The sequence below is a fragment of the Oncorhynchus mykiss genome, chromosome 7 (assembly GCF_013265735.2).
Source record: "Oncorhynchus mykiss isolate Arlee chromosome 7, USDA_OmykA_1.1, whole genome shotgun sequence".
In the NCBI taxonomy this organism is placed as follows: Eukaryota; Metazoa; Chordata; class Actinopteri; order Salmoniformes; family Salmonidae; genus Oncorhynchus; species Oncorhynchus mykiss.
Genome location: NC_048571.1, coordinates 38210674 through 38222927, shown reverse-complemented (window position 1 = coordinate 38222927; position 12254 = coordinate 38210674). Strand labels below are relative to the sequence as shown.

At 43.3% G+C, this 12254-nt stretch overlaps 1 protein-coding gene across 3 annotated transcripts in view; it reads left to right on the top strand.

Annotated features, from left to right (window-relative positions):
- Positions 1 to 8897, top strand: part of LOC110528948 (mitogen-activated protein kinase 14A) — a 46292-nt gene extending 37395 nt beyond the window's left edge. For all 3 annotated transcript variants that reach the window (XM_036983205.1, XM_036983203.1, XM_036983204.1), the window contains 6 exons: positions 15 to 129; positions 5283 to 5354; positions 6268 to 6347; positions 7397 to 7475; positions 7706 to 7879; positions 8023 to 8897. In XM_036983205.1, the coding sequence (XP_036839100.1) occupies positions 15 to 129; positions 5283 to 5354; positions 6268 to 6347; positions 7397 to 7475; positions 7706 to 7879; positions 8023 to 8090 (588 nt within the window). In that variant the 3' untranslated portion in view covers positions 8091 to 8897. The remainder of the gene's footprint in view (positions 1 to 14; positions 130 to 5282; positions 5355 to 6267; positions 6348 to 7396; positions 7476 to 7705; positions 7880 to 8022) is intronic.
- Positions 8898 to 12254: the final 3357 nt, after the last annotated feature.

Below are 12254 nucleotides of genomic sequence, written 5' to 3'. Positions count from 1 at the left end.
TTTCCACCCGTCAGATCCTGGACTTTGGTTTGGCGAGACACACGGATGATGAGATGACGGGTTACGTAGCAACCAGGTGGTACCGCGCCCCAGAGATCATGCTTAACTGGATGCACTACAACATGACAGGTAATATACTGTAATAGAGTGCCATTATAGTGTTACATTACAGCCTTATTCTAAAATAGATAAAACAACAAAACAAATCCTCATCAATCTACACACAATACCCCATAATGACAATGAAAACTGGATTTTAGAATTTTTTTTATATATATATATATATATATATATATATATATATATATATAATTTTTTTTTTTTTTTTTTTTTTTGAATGTACATAAGTATTCTGACCCTTTGCTATGAGGCTCAGGTGCATCCTGTTTCCATTGATCATCCTTGAGAGGTTTCTACAACTTGATTGTCAATTGATTGGACAGGATTTGGAAAGGCGCACACACCTGTCAAATGAGGTTCCGCAGTGCATGGCAGAGCAAAAACCAATCCATGAGGTCGAAGGAATTGTCCGTAGAGCTCCGAGACAGGATTGTCTTGAGGCACATGTGGTGAAGGTAGGAAACAACATCTCCACTTCGCTGACCCTCAACACTGGGGCCCACAAGGGTGCGTGCTCAGCCCCCTCCTGCACTCCCTGTTCACCCACAATTGCGTGGCCATGCACGCCTCCTACTCAATCATCAAATTTGCAGATGACACAACAGTAGTGGGCTTGATTACCAAGAACGACAAGACAGCCTACAGGGAGGAGGTGAGGGCCCTCCGAGTGTGATGTCAGGAAAACAACCTCTCACTCAACGTTAACAAAACAAAGGAGATGATGATTGTGAACTTCAGGAAACCGCAGAGTGAGCACCCCCCTATCCACATCGAAGGGTCAGCAGTTGAGAAGGTGGAAAGTTAAGTTCCTCGGCATACACATCAGACAAACTGAAATGGTCCTCCCATACAGACAGTGTGGCGAAGAAGGCGTAGCAGCGCCAACCTCAGGAGGCTGAAGAAATTTGGCTTGTTACCCAAAATCCTTACAAACACTTACAGATGCACAATCGAGAGCATCCTGTCGGACTGTATCACAGCCTGGTACGGCAACTGCACCACCCTCAACCGCAAGGCTTTCCAGAGGGTGGTGCGGTCTGCACTACGCATCACCGGGGGAAAACTACCTGCCCTCCATGACTCCTACAGCACCCGATGTCACAGGAAGGCCAAAAAGATCATCAAGGACATCAACCACCCGAGCCACTGCCTGTTCACACCGCTACCATCCAGAAGGTGAGGTCAGGACAGGTGCACCAAAGCTGGGACTGAGAGAAATAAGCTGTTTTTCAATCTCAAGACCATCAGACTGCTAAACAGCCATTACTAACTCAGAGAGGCTGCAGCCTACATTGAGACCCAGTCACTGGCCACTTTAATAAATGGATCACTAGTCACTTTAAACAATGCCACTTTAAATAATACCACTTTAATAGTGTTTACATATCTTACATCACTCATATCATATGTATATACTGTATTTTATACCATCTATTGCAACTTGCCTATGCCGCTCGGCATAGCTCATCCAGTAATTTATCTGTGCATATTCTAATTCACTACTTTTTAGATTTGTGTATATTAGGTAGTTGTTGGGGAATTGTTTGATTACTTGTTAAATATTACTGCACTGTCGGAACTAGAAGCACAAGCATTTCGCTACACTCTCATTAACATCTGATAACCATGTGTATGTGACCAATAAAAGTTGATTTGATTTGGGAAGGGTACCAAAAGGTTTCTGCAGCTTTGAAGGTTCCCAAGAACACCGTCACCTCCATCATTCTTAAGTTTGGAACCACCAAGACTCTTTCTAGAGCTGGCTACCCGGCCAAACTGAGCAATTGGGGGAGAAGGGCCAAGGTCAGGTAGGTGACCAAGAACCCAATGGTCACTCTGACAGAGCTCCAGAGTTCCCTTGTGGAGACTGTTGTCCTTATGGAAGTTTTTATTTTATTTCACCTTTTATTTAACCAGGTAGGCCAGTTGAACAAGTTCTCATTTACAACTGCGACCTGGCCAAGATAAAGCAAAGCAGTGCGACACAAACAACAGGGAATAAACAAATGTACAGTCAATAACACAATAGAAAAGTCTATATACAGTGTGTGCAAATGGCGTAAGGAGGTAAGGCAATAAATAGACCATAGTAGCAAAGTAATTACAATTTAGCAAATTATCACTGGAGTGATCGATGTGCAGATGATGATGTGAAAGTAGAAATACTGGTGTGCAAAAGAGCAAAAAAAGTGCAATATGGGGATGAGGTAGTTGGATGGGCTATTTACAGGTGGGCTGTGTACAGCAGCAGCGATCGGTTCGCTGCTCAGATAGCTGATGCTTAAAGTTAGTGCGGGAGATATAAGTATCCAACTTCAGCGATTTTTGCAATTTGTTCCAGTCATTGGCAGTAGAGAACTGGAAGGAAAGGCGGCCAAAGAGGTGTTGGCTTTGGGGATGACCAGTGAGATATCCTGCTGGAGCGCGTGCTACGGGTGGGTGTTGTTATGGTGACCAGTGAGCTGAGATGAGGCGGAGCTTTACCTTGCAAAGTCTTATAGATGACCTGGAGACCTGGGGGTCTGGCGACGAATATATAGCGAACGCCAGCCGACGAGAGCATACAGGTCGCAGTGGTGGGTAGTATATGGGGCTTTGGTGACAAAATGGATGGCACTGCGATCAACTGCATCCAATTTGCCTGAGTAGAGTGTTGGAGGCTATTTTGTAAATGACATCGTCGAGGATGGGTAGGGTAGTAAGTTTTACGAGGGTATGTTTGGCAGGGTGAGTGAAGGAGTCTTTGTTGCAAAATAGGAAGCCGATTCTAGATTTAATTTTGGATTGGAGATGAGTCTGGAAGGAGAGTTTACAGTCTAGCCAGACACCAAGGTATTTGTAGTTGTCCACATGTTCTAAGCCAGAACCGTCCAGAGTAGTGATGTGGGTGCGGGCAGCGATCGGTTGAAGAGCCTGCATTTAGTTTTACTAGTGTTTAAGAGCAGTTGGAGGCCACGGAAGGAGTGTTGTATGGCATTGAAGCTCGATTGGAGGTTTGTTAACACAGTTTCCAAAGAAGGGCCAGGTGTATACAACAGAATGGTGTCGTCTGCATAGAGGTGGATCAAGGAATCACCCGCATCAAGAGTGACGTTGTTGATATATACAGAGAAAAGAGTTGGCCCAAGAATTGAACCCTGTGGTACCCCCCCATAGAGACGGCCAGAGGTCCGGACAACAGGCTCTCCGATTTGACACACTGAACTCTGTCTGAGAAGTAGTTGGTGAATCAGGCTAGGCAGTCATTTGAGAAACCAAGGCTGTTGAGTCTGCCGATAAGAATACGGTGATTGACAGAGTCGAAAGCCTTGGCCAGGTCGATGAAGACGGCCACACAGTACTGTCTTTTATCAATGGCGGTTATGATATCGTTTAGTACCTTGAGCGTGGTTGAGGTGCACCCGTGACCAGCTCGGAAACCAGGTTGCACAGCGGAGAAGGTATGGTGGGATTCGAAATGGTTGGTGATCTGTTTGTTAACTTGGCTTTCGAAGACTTTAGAATGGCAGAGCAGGATGGATATAGGTCTAACAGTTTGGGTCTGGAGTGTCACCCCCTTTTGAAGAGGGGGATGACCGCCGCAGCTTTCCAATCTTTAGGGATCTAGGACAATACGAAAGAGAGGTTGAACAGACTGCTAATTGGGTTAGCAAACATGTCAGCGGATAATTTTAGAAAGAGAGGGTCCAGATTGTCTAGCCCAGCTGACTTGTACGGGTCCAGGTTTTTAGAGTTATTTCAGAACATCTGCTATCTAGATTTGGGTGAAGGAGAAGCTGAGGAGGCTTGGGCAAGTAGCTGCGGGGGGTGCGGAGCTGTTTGTTGGGACAGCCAGGAGGAAAGCATGGCCAGCCGTAGAGAAATGCTTTTTGAAATTCTCGATTACCGTGGATTTATCGGTGGTGAGTGTTTCCTTGCCTCAGTGCAGTGGTCAGCTGGGAGGAGGTGCTCTTATTCTCCATGGACTTTAGTGTCCCAAAACTTTTTGGAGTTAGAGCTACAGGACGCAAATTTATGTTTGAAAAAGCTAGTTGAAGTTTCTCCCATCACTGCAGCACTCTACTAATCAGGCCTTTATGGTAGAGTGGCCAGACAGAAACCAAGATTGAATAATGCCAAGCATCACGTCTAGAGGAAACCTAGCACCATCCCTACGGTGAAGCATGGTGGTGGCAGCATCATGCTTTGGGGATGTTTTTCAACGGTAGGGACTGGGAGACTAGTCAGGATCAGGGGAAAGATGAAGGGAGCAAAGTACAGAGAGATCCTTGATGAAAACCTGCTACAGAGTGCTCAGGACCACAGACTTGGGTGAAGGTTCACCTTCCAACAGGACAATGATGCTAAGCACACTCAAGACAATGCAGGAGTGGGACTGGGAGACTAGTCAGGATCAGGGGAAAGATGAACAGAACAAAGTACAGAGATCCTTGATTAAAACCTGCTCAAGAGTGCTTTGGATCTCTGACTGGGGCGAAGGATCACCTTCCACAAGGACAACAAACCCTAAGCACACAACCAAGACAATGCAGAAGTGGGTTTTGAGAGGATCTGCAGAGAAGAATGGGAGAAACTCCCCAAATATCAAATCAAATCAAATTTATTTGTATAGCCCTTCGTACATCAGCTGATATCTCAAGGTGCTGTACAGAAAACCCAGGTGTGCCAAGCTCTTTCTACAGGTGTGCCAAGCTTGTAGCGTCATACCCAAGAAGACTCAAGGCTGTAATCACTGCCAAAGGTGCTTCAACTAAGTAGAGTAAAGTGTCTGAACTTAAGTAAATGTGATATCTCGGTTTTTTATTTTTAATACATTTGCCAACATTTCAAAAAAACTGTTATTGCTTTGTCATTATGGGGAATTGTTTGAGAAATGAGAAAAAAACTGTTTTAATCCATTTTAGAATAAGGCTGTAATGTAACAAAATGTTGAAAAAGTGAAGCGGTCTGAATACTTTCCGAATCCACTGTATATTACACTATCTCTGCAATATGACAGGTATGACCTATAAGTAATATACGGTGTATATTCTATAGGCCAGGTTTTATTGTATTTTTTACACCCCCAAAAATAATTTTGCAGGTGTAAATGGTTATACCAAATGATTTTACGGATATGTGTTTCTAGCTGAACACTAACAGTGTTGTTTTTGTTGTTGTAGTTGACATCTGGTCGGTGGGCTGCATAATGGCGGAGCTGCTAACCGGAAGGACGTTATTCCCCGGCACCGACCGTATCCTTTCACTGTTGTCATGGTGACATAGAAAAGTGTAGCACTTGTTGTCATGGCCCAATTCCATATTGACCCCTATCCCCTACACCCAGTTGAAGTGTGCACTTAGCTAAATAACTAACTACATGCATGGGCAAACCAGGTAGTATATGTCTGAGGTTCTCATAGAAGTATCCCTCCTCCTACTTCTCCCTCCATCTTTCCCTCCTACTTTTCCCTACCCTCCCATCCCTTCTTTCTCACCCTCCTTCCATCCCATCCCTCAGTTTTCCCTTGATGTTGGTATGGTATGGTATAGACATTGGTCAGTTGAAGCTTATAATGCTCCTCATGGGAACCCCGGAACCTGAGCTCTTGATGAAAAATCTCCTGAGTCTGTGAGTGTTCCGTCGTGTTCCACCATGTTCTGTTCCAATCCGCCCTCGCCCGTCTGCCTGCCTGCGTTTGGGTTGTGCTTCTGCGTTTCTATAACAACCTCCTTAGTGAGACACTACTACTACTATACTCTCTTCCTGTCCTGCCATTTATATAGCCACTGTAACTCAACACCACTTCCTGTGTACTTACATGGGCTGCTGTTTCAGAAGCAAAGAGAACCTTGACCTAGTTGTCATTGAGTAGAGCTGCCCCCTTGAGCCCTCTCGTCTTGAGTTGCTCTGTTCTTTTGTCACTCGTTCCTCTGCTGGCTTTGTTCTAAAAGCATGTTGTTGTGTCTCTATTCAATAATACCTCATTCAGCATGTCAACTTTTACCCTTCCCTCTCATCCACCTTATCTTCCCCCCCCCCCCACCCCTCCTTCTCCCCACGAAACAAAATTATTCAGTATTTAGTTTAGGGACACTTTTGACATCCCTGTGACCCTCTCACGTGTGACAGTATGACCTATGACCCTTGACCCTGGGCTGCTGTAGATATTAACCAGCTGCAGCAGATCATGAGGCTGACAGGTACACCCCCGGCCTCTGTCATTAGCCGGATGCCCAGCCACGAGGTGAGACACTATGAAATGTCCTTCCCAGGGTCGCCAAATTATAAATGCAACAAGTACTGATATTGTATTATATAATAGCACTCACAGTTTTCCAAGAAAACAAATGTAGACATTTATGGTCGTTGACTCATATTTTAGATACTATTTATACAGAAAATGCATATAAAACCATATGAACTGTATTTATGATTGTATGACAATATTTTAGTTCAAATTCTATTACACAGTTTCTGATATCACATGTCTGTCTTAATTTTCCTGCATGAGTAAAATCAGGATTATGCCTCTACTGCCATCCTTTCCGATTAGATTGGTTTGGATTTCTCCCTGACCCATCCTGGAATTTTGAGGGTTTATGACATAGCCCCTCTAGTAATTTAGGTCTCTATGATGCCCCCAGTCTTTTGTTAGGCCCTACAGAGCTCTTCCAACCCTCCCCTACTCTCTGCACCCGACTGCTTTTTGTCTGACATGCATCTCTGACGTAATCTAACCAATTCCCAGAGTGCCTTGCAATCCCTAATTCCTGACTGCTTTTTATGGCCTTGCCCCTCTGATCTGGAGTGTTCTGATGGTATATGATGTGTTTGGTCGTTGTGTACAGTGGTTCTCTTCCAAACTACAGCTCCAGACTGCTGCATTCTTCATAACCCTTTAGATGTGCTCTATGGGATTCCTATCTTGAGATCTGGGGCCATTTCTTAAGCGTCTTAGAGTAGGCATGCTGATCTAGGATCAGGTTCCCCCTGACCATGTAATACTATTCAATGTGATGTAAAAGGCTAAACTGATCATAAATTGGCACTCCTACACTGAGCCGCTTGATACATACGTCCACAGAGCACGTAACTGAGTCTCTTATTGGCATCAATGCGGGATTTACACATTCTGCTCTCAAGTTAGGATTCGAGCCCTAAGTGTACAGAAATAATCTGTCTTCACTGCCGAAATGTGGTATCGCTTGATTTCAGAAGCAGTTCAAGTGTTGTAGTCACCTGTGTGTTCCCCGTCCAATGTGTGTTGAACCGTTCTGTGTATCTCTCGAACAGGCCAGAAACTACATTAACTCCCTTCCCCAGATGCCCAAGAGGAACTTTGCTGATGTGTTCATTGGCGCTAACCCACTAGGTAATAATGGCTAGTCTACTAGGTAATAATGGGGTAGTCGGTCTAGTGTCTCACAAACACACACATTCACACTGTCTTAACAGACACTCCGTTTACAATCTCTCTCTCTCTCTCTCTCTCTCTCTCTCTCTCTCTCTCTCTCTCTCTCTCTCTCTCTCTCTCTCTCTCTCTCTCTCTCTCTCTCTCTCTCTCTCTCTCTCTCTCTCTCTCTCTCTCTCTCTTTCTTCCAGCGGTGGATCTGTTAGAGAAGATGTTGGTTCTGGACACTGATCAGCGGATCACAGCGTCAGAGGCCCTGGCCCACCCCTACTTCTCCCAGTACCACGACCCAGACGATGAACCAGAGTCTGAGCCATACGACCAGAGCTTTGAGAGCCGTGAGCTGGAGATAGAGGAGTGGAAAAGTATGTGATGGGGGGAGAGAGAGAAATGACTCTGTGTGTGGAGGGAGGATGATAAAACCATTTAGGTTTAACATAACATGGTACTCACACTAAACTAGGTAGATGTCCACTCCGGCCACTTCTGATCTCTCTCTTTCTCTCAGGGTTGACCTATGAGGAGGTTTGCAGCTTCGAGCCCCTGCCATTCGACGGAGACGAGATGGAGTCCTGAGGGAACTAGGGTGATGTCATTGATAATCTTCTGCCTTCTCCTTCTCTTATGGAATTGTGTTGAGGAGGAAGTGGCATGTAGACATTGAACTCAGACCAGTTATGCGTTTCCTCCCCTAATGGTTTAGGTTAGGATCTGGGAGTAGGTTGAGCCTATCTTAGATCAGAATTTAGAGGCAACTTCCTCCCAGAGCACACAACCTTGTGTGAGGACTATCAACTCTCCGGACTATTTAACAAACAAACAAATGGGAAACCACGACATTCAAGTGTCTGTCGTCGTTCATTTCTGGGGTCATTCTCGGGTTAGAGATCAAGGGTTAAAGGTGACCGACCCCACCCTCCCGCTTGCTGTTTTATATTATATTGTTTATGTTTTGGTTTGTGGGCCGAACTGGGGAAATTACTTTGTAATATTGTATCTACTGTTTGTGTGTTTAGAATATCTGTTAAGTTAGCTTCAGATTTTCACATGATTTGCTAAAAAGTATCTTATTTAATAAATTCCTGGAAATGGTACTCAGTTCAATATGGCAAAAACAATCAACCACATTATTTAATTTAACAAACCACTGGTACCTTCAAACATTTATTTATGACTTTAGGTTGGTAGTGTATAGCCAGATGTTATTTTACGTCCTTTTGGATCGAATTCAGTAGGAAACCCAACAGTGTAAATCACCTCTGCCCTTCTCTGAAAAGTTCTGTCTCCACAGTCAAACTGTACTCTGTTGTTATGCCTGCCAGTGTTTTACATATGTAAATAAGGCTGCACTCTTGTAAATAAATGATACTATGCACACAGTAATACTGCCGAGAAGTTGCTATTATAATCGAGAACATAGCCCCACCCACCCTTCTCTCACTGATTAGAACACCCTAGTATTAGAACCCCTAGTGACAGGAACCGTTTAGGAATGACTGGCAGGTTCCATGCCCAATCAGGTGGATTTTTCTTAGAATGGTGTGCCCCTTATGAGAATGACGATACAACCTTTTGATGTCCATCTTTTCTCTCTAATTCAATCACACAGAAAGAGAGAGGGGGTAGACGACTGGGGAGTTTTGTATTTGCTTATCCTGCCCCTTAACTTATTTCATCTCTTTTTTTTCTACCCATCTGTGTTTCTTTTTCACTCCGTCTTTGTATCATTGCCTCCTCGAACACTTGTTACGCTGTCCTGTCCTCTGTTCTGTGTGTAGTCTATTAGAAGCGAGGGGAGGGATCTTATGTCACTGTCACAAAAGGATATTTGTTAAATCAAATTTTATTTGTCACAAACACATGGTTAGCAGATGTTAATGCGAGTGTAGCGAAATGCTTGTGCTTCTAGTTCCGACAATGCAGTAATAACCAACGAGTAATCTAACCTAACAATTCCACAACTACTACCTTATACACACAAGTGTAAGGGGATAAAGAATATGTACATAAAGATATATGAATGAGTGATGGTGCAGAACGGCATAGGCAAGATGCAGTGGATGGTATCGAGTACAGTATATACATATGAGATGAGTAATGTAGGTTTTGTAAACAAGGTGGCAGAGTTTAAAGTGGCTAGTGATGCATGTATTACATAAAGATGCAGTAGATGATATAGAGTACAGTATATACATATACATATGAGATGAGTAATGTAGGGTATGTAAACATATTATATTAAGTGGCATTGTTTAAAGTGCTAGTGTTACATTTTTACAGTAATTTCCATTATTAAAGTGGCTGGAGTTGAGTCAGTATGTTGGCAGAAGCCACTCAATGTTAGTGGTGGCTGTTTAACAGTCTGATGGCCTTGAGATAGAAGCTGTTTTTCAGTCTCGGTCCCTGCTTTGATGCACCTGTACTGACCTCGCCTTCTGGATGGTAGCGGGGTGAACAGGCAGTGGCTCAGGTGGTTGTTGTCCTTGATGATCTTTTTGGCCTTCCTGTGACATCGGGTGATGTAGGTGTCCTGGAGGACAGGCAGTTTGCCCCCAGTGATGCATTGTGCAGACCTCACTACCCTCTGGAGAGCCCTGCAGTTGTGGGCGGTGCCGTAACGGTACCAGGCGGTGATACAGCCTGAAAGGATGCTCTCAATTGTGCATCTGTAAAAGTATGTGAGGGTTTTAGGTGACAAGCCAAATGTCCTTGCAGACCCATAACTCCATCCTGTACATTCAATATGGACTGAAGCTGTCTGGTGAGGCTTGCTATGAGCACCAGCTGCCTGATAATGTTTTGCAGCTTTTTGGCACATCAGCTGCTTACTCATTTAAGTCAGCTCCCTCAGTTGCTGAACCTGCTATAGAGAGCCTTGACCAAAATGACAATGACCCACTCTTTCTGTGAGCCAGCACAGCCTGTGTGTGTGTGTGTGGAGGGCGGTCTGGGAAATGAACCTGAACACTCTGTAATGTTCACAACCACATATACTTTGAACTCGCGAGAAGTGGGAGATGCTGTGAAGAAACACTGGCATATTTTATCATCGGACCCAGCTTTGCCGGCTGAATTTAAAAATCCACCCCTTATTTGTGTATAGGAAAGGTCGCAATTTACGCGATAAATTGGTTTATGCCAACTGTCAGTCACAAAAGAAAATCAGCCAGGCTTTTTTTACACCCTCTTCCAAATGGTAGCTATAGATGCAGAGGATGCGCACAGTGTAACAATATGATGAAGTGTGAATATTTCTGACACCCACATACTTGAAAATGGTTCCAAATAAATTACATTATTATGTGTTCCACCACCCATGTTATTTACATTATTAAATGTCCATGTGGGCTGTGCTATGTCGGTAAAATCTCTCGTTCAATCAAACAGAGAATCAGTGAACATAAAAGTTCAATCAGGAGAAACGACAGGGATTATCCAGTCGCAGTACATTTTAATGACCTAAAGCATGACATTTCTACCTTTTTAGATTTTGTGGCATAGAGAAAGTTAAGATATCAGACAGGGGAGGTGACATTAATAATACTCTGAGTAAAAGAGAATGTTTTGGGATTTTCACCCTCCAGACATTATTTCCTCAAGGTCTTAATGATGAAATGCCTATGTATGTTATGTTGTGAATTTGAACATGAATTATGCCCCTATTTAAGATTACTTTGATGTTTTTCATACGATGTACCCAATGATTTTTTAAAAACTTGCTCGGTAGGTCTATGTCCTCATTGTGGTTTTACAGACGTGTTTAAAACGTCTTATTTACACACTTTATTTGATTATTTATGAAATGCATATTGTTATATTTGGTAGCACTTACTTATTTTTCCTTTGCCTCCAACCCCCTTCGATGCGTGGAACGGATGTGGGTGGGGCTAGGTCTACATAAAGGTGCTAAATTGAAAACTCACAAAAGCTCTGACGAAGGCCGTGAGGCTGACACGTAAGCTTATTAAAGATCAGTGATACTATCAAGAGCAGTGTGTGGTTTCCTTTTTCCTTCATCTTGTGTCAGTAATTGGACATTGTTCTTAGGGGGGTTAGTTACCCCACATTACCCTGCTTGTTGCATTTACTTATCCTATCATGAACTGATTTCAACCAGTGTATGGCTGTGGATTGACTGCATTGTTTGAATGGAATGTTGATCTATTGGCAGTTAATAAAAAATGATATGGAATATAAAACTGTCTGAATGGTTTCTAAAAAACATACAGTGCAGATGAATTTTTAAAATTCATTATTTTACACAATATCTTATCACAGCACTGGCAAACTATGGTTGACCAACTCCCTGACCAAAATGGCTGACCTTTACCCTATCATGTTCATGTCCATTGTAGTATTAACATTTTTAATTCTATGGTGCCGAAGAGGTGGATTTGGTGCATGCACGCTTGGTCAAAAACAATATATACAGTTGAAGTCGGAAGTTTACATACACTTTAGCCAAATACTGTACATTTAAACTTCCTGACATTTAACCCTAGCAAAACAATTCCCTGTCTTAGGTCAATTAGGATCACCACTTTATGGTAAGAATGTGAAATGTCAGAATAATAGTAGAGAGAATTGATTTATTTCAGCTTTAATTTCTTTCATCACATGCCCAGTGGGTCAGAAGTTTACATACACTCAATTAGTATTTGGTAGCATTGCCTTTTAAATTGTTTAACTTGGGGCAAACATTTTGGGTAGCCTTCCACAAGCTTCCCACAATAAGTTGGG